General features: G+C 35.2%; 1 protein-coding gene across 1 annotated transcript; it reads left to right on the forward strand.

Moving 5' to 3' along the window:
• Positions 1-869: 869 nt before the first annotated feature.
• LOC145486540 (histamine H2 receptor-like) lies at positions 870-2,069 on the forward strand. Its single transcript, XM_081465226.1, has one exon. The coding sequence runs from the start codon at positions 1,119-1,121 to the stop codon at positions 2,067-2,069; it is 951 nt and encodes a 316-aa protein (XP_081321352.1). The 5' UTR covers positions 870-1,118.
• The last annotated feature ends 429 nt before the right edge of the window (positions 2,070-2,498 follow it).

Genomic DNA, 2,498 nt, shown 5'->3' on the forward strand with positions numbered 1-2,498 from the left:
CGCCTCGGTTGACGTTTCGTTCGATGGTAAAATTTCTCAAGACGCTGTCAAAGAATGAATTAAAAACTAAGCGCGGTGTTAAGACTTGTCAATGAAAGATTCATGAAAAGGATTAGGGTAATTTATATATTTCGTTTCGATACTTCATCGAAACAAAAGTATTAACTTCTTTGATAAGTTGTTGAAAGCTTTAACCACATGTGGCAGTCGGAAAGAAATAAATTTCTATTTTTTTCAGATTGTGTGAGTAAATGTTCGTGAAACGCCCATAGTATCGTGAGCGGATGAAAGATTGAAATTACATTTGCAAGTAAATACAACGACCGCGTTATTGATAGTGAAACATCTAAGTCACAGGATGTCATGTTCACGGACATTATGTATTCCTAATCTCCGTCAAACGTGGTAGACTCAAATGGATAACACTGAATTAATCAAATAGCGGTTCACAGATGTTGAGTTCTCTGAACGGATCACTGATTCGTAATACAGTTAGCACAGCTCGAGCATTTAAGGATGGTGGTCAGCAGAGTTCTTTGGAGTGATTTTATCTCATTTATAGTTTTCGTTTTCTTATTATTTTTTCTACTTTTAGATATTTCTTTATCAGTATGAAAGAAATCAATATTCGGTGTCTATTTCGTGTAATTAAAGAACATCAACAACATTGTATTCATTTTTATCACAATGGCGTTAAGTACATTTTAATATTAATTTCGCTGTATAGCAAAAGGGAGGCGACCATTTTCCGTTTAAAAGCCCAATCTGCAAACTTTAATGTTGTTGTTGTTTTTTTCTTTCTTTAGATAAATCCATTGTTTTTAATATATACATATATATCTATTTTTTTCAACTTTGAAAATTATAACTTTCTGTCACAGGTTTTATTGTTGCTTAAATGATATTCTAAAATCATTTAGTTCAAATTGAGGCTTACATAGAATTTCATAAAATTAATCTCGGATCAAAAGTATGAAATGTACGAAAAAGACTTATCATCCAGGAAATTAATGACATGCTGCAAGTTATCTGCCAGTCAGTTTTCCGCAACATGAAACTGATATTTAAAAATGTGGGAGACGTCTGTACCCAGTTTTTAGACTTTCTTTCAACTCAATATGATTAACCTTTCGGCATCAAATCTAACAAACATTTCCCAAGCGATAACAAATATCACCATGGATGACGAAGCTCTAAATGTCCCACTCAAGGTTAGTTACATCATCACTATCATCTTTAACAGCATTACTTGCCCCTTTATTGTCGTTCTTAACGTGTTGGTGATCATGGCTGTGAAAAGAAAACCAAGACTACAGAGTTACGCCAACGTCTTACTCGCTTGCCTGGCGGTAACGGATGCATTAACTGGTCTCCTTGTCCAGCCAACCTTTATTATCTGGGGAATATTCCAGCTACTTGGTGGAATAAATACTGACATTGTTCGTCCTCTTCACTTCTTTTTTTTAACGGTAGTTACTTTTTCGTCGGCTCTCCATTTGATGTTAGTCACTTGTGACAGGTTAATAGCCATCAAATATACCATGGCATATCCTTATCTCGTAACAGCGCGGAACATTAAGGTGGCAGTAACATCGTCTTGGGTTCTTGCTTTATGTTGTTCAGTCCTTAGATGGCCATTACCCAATCTGTTATTTAATGAACGTCTGGGAAGAAACATTGGCAAGATGATTGTATCAATCGTCCTGATTTCTTGCATTGTTTTCATGACGACGTCTTACACGATTTTGTACAAGGAAGCAGCTCATCAGCAAAGTAAAATCAAAGCTCAACAACTACCCCAAGAAGAGGTGGAAAGATCTGTAAAAGAGAGAAAAGCACTTAAGACAACTGTTTATGTGGTCGGTGCTGTTTTGTTATGCCTCTCACCTGGGGCCTTATCATTTGTGCCTGTTATAGCGGAACAGGACACTACTTATTTGGCGCCATGGTTCCGTATGATTGTCATGTTGAATTCTCTCCTCAATCCACTAATTTACTGTTGGCGACAGAAAGAAATGAGACAATTTGTGTTTCGAATGTCTTCCCCAGCTGTAACAGCTGTAAATTAGAGTATATATATCTATATATCTATATCTATATCTATATCTATATCTATATCTATATCTATATCTATATCTATATCTATATCTATATCTATATCTATATATATAAAATCGTCAAATACGTCGTCATAAGTATGTCTATATAATAAGAAGAACATTACACGTTAGCTCGAAGGTATGAATTTTATGTTCTCGAGGCAAGAACGCGAGTGAGCGCAGCGAACGAGTGAGATATATTCACATCTTCTCGGCACGGTACTTAAGTGCTGTTTACTTCCCAGGCAGATTCCTGGTAAAATGAGAAAAACTAATAATTACGTGGCAACAAATACCACATTTCTTGTCATCACTTTTAAGAGCTAATCAGTTATTAAGATCTTTTTATAACTACAAATTGCAAAGACAATTCAAAAACTAATTTCCTCAAGAAAATAA

The sequence above is a fragment of the Orbicella franksi genome, chromosome 5 (genome assembly GCF_964199315.1).
Source record: "Orbicella franksi chromosome 5, jaOrbFran1.1, whole genome shotgun sequence".
In the NCBI taxonomy this organism is placed as follows: domain Eukaryota; kingdom Metazoa; phylum Cnidaria; class Anthozoa; order Scleractinia; family Merulinidae; genus Orbicella; species Orbicella franksi.

Bases quoted from the DNA above. Each gene is read 5' to 3' on its own strand.
- LOC145486540 (XM_081465226.1), top strand. From the start codon at position 1,119: ATGATTAACCTTTCGGCATCAAATCTAACAAACATTTCCCAAGCGATA.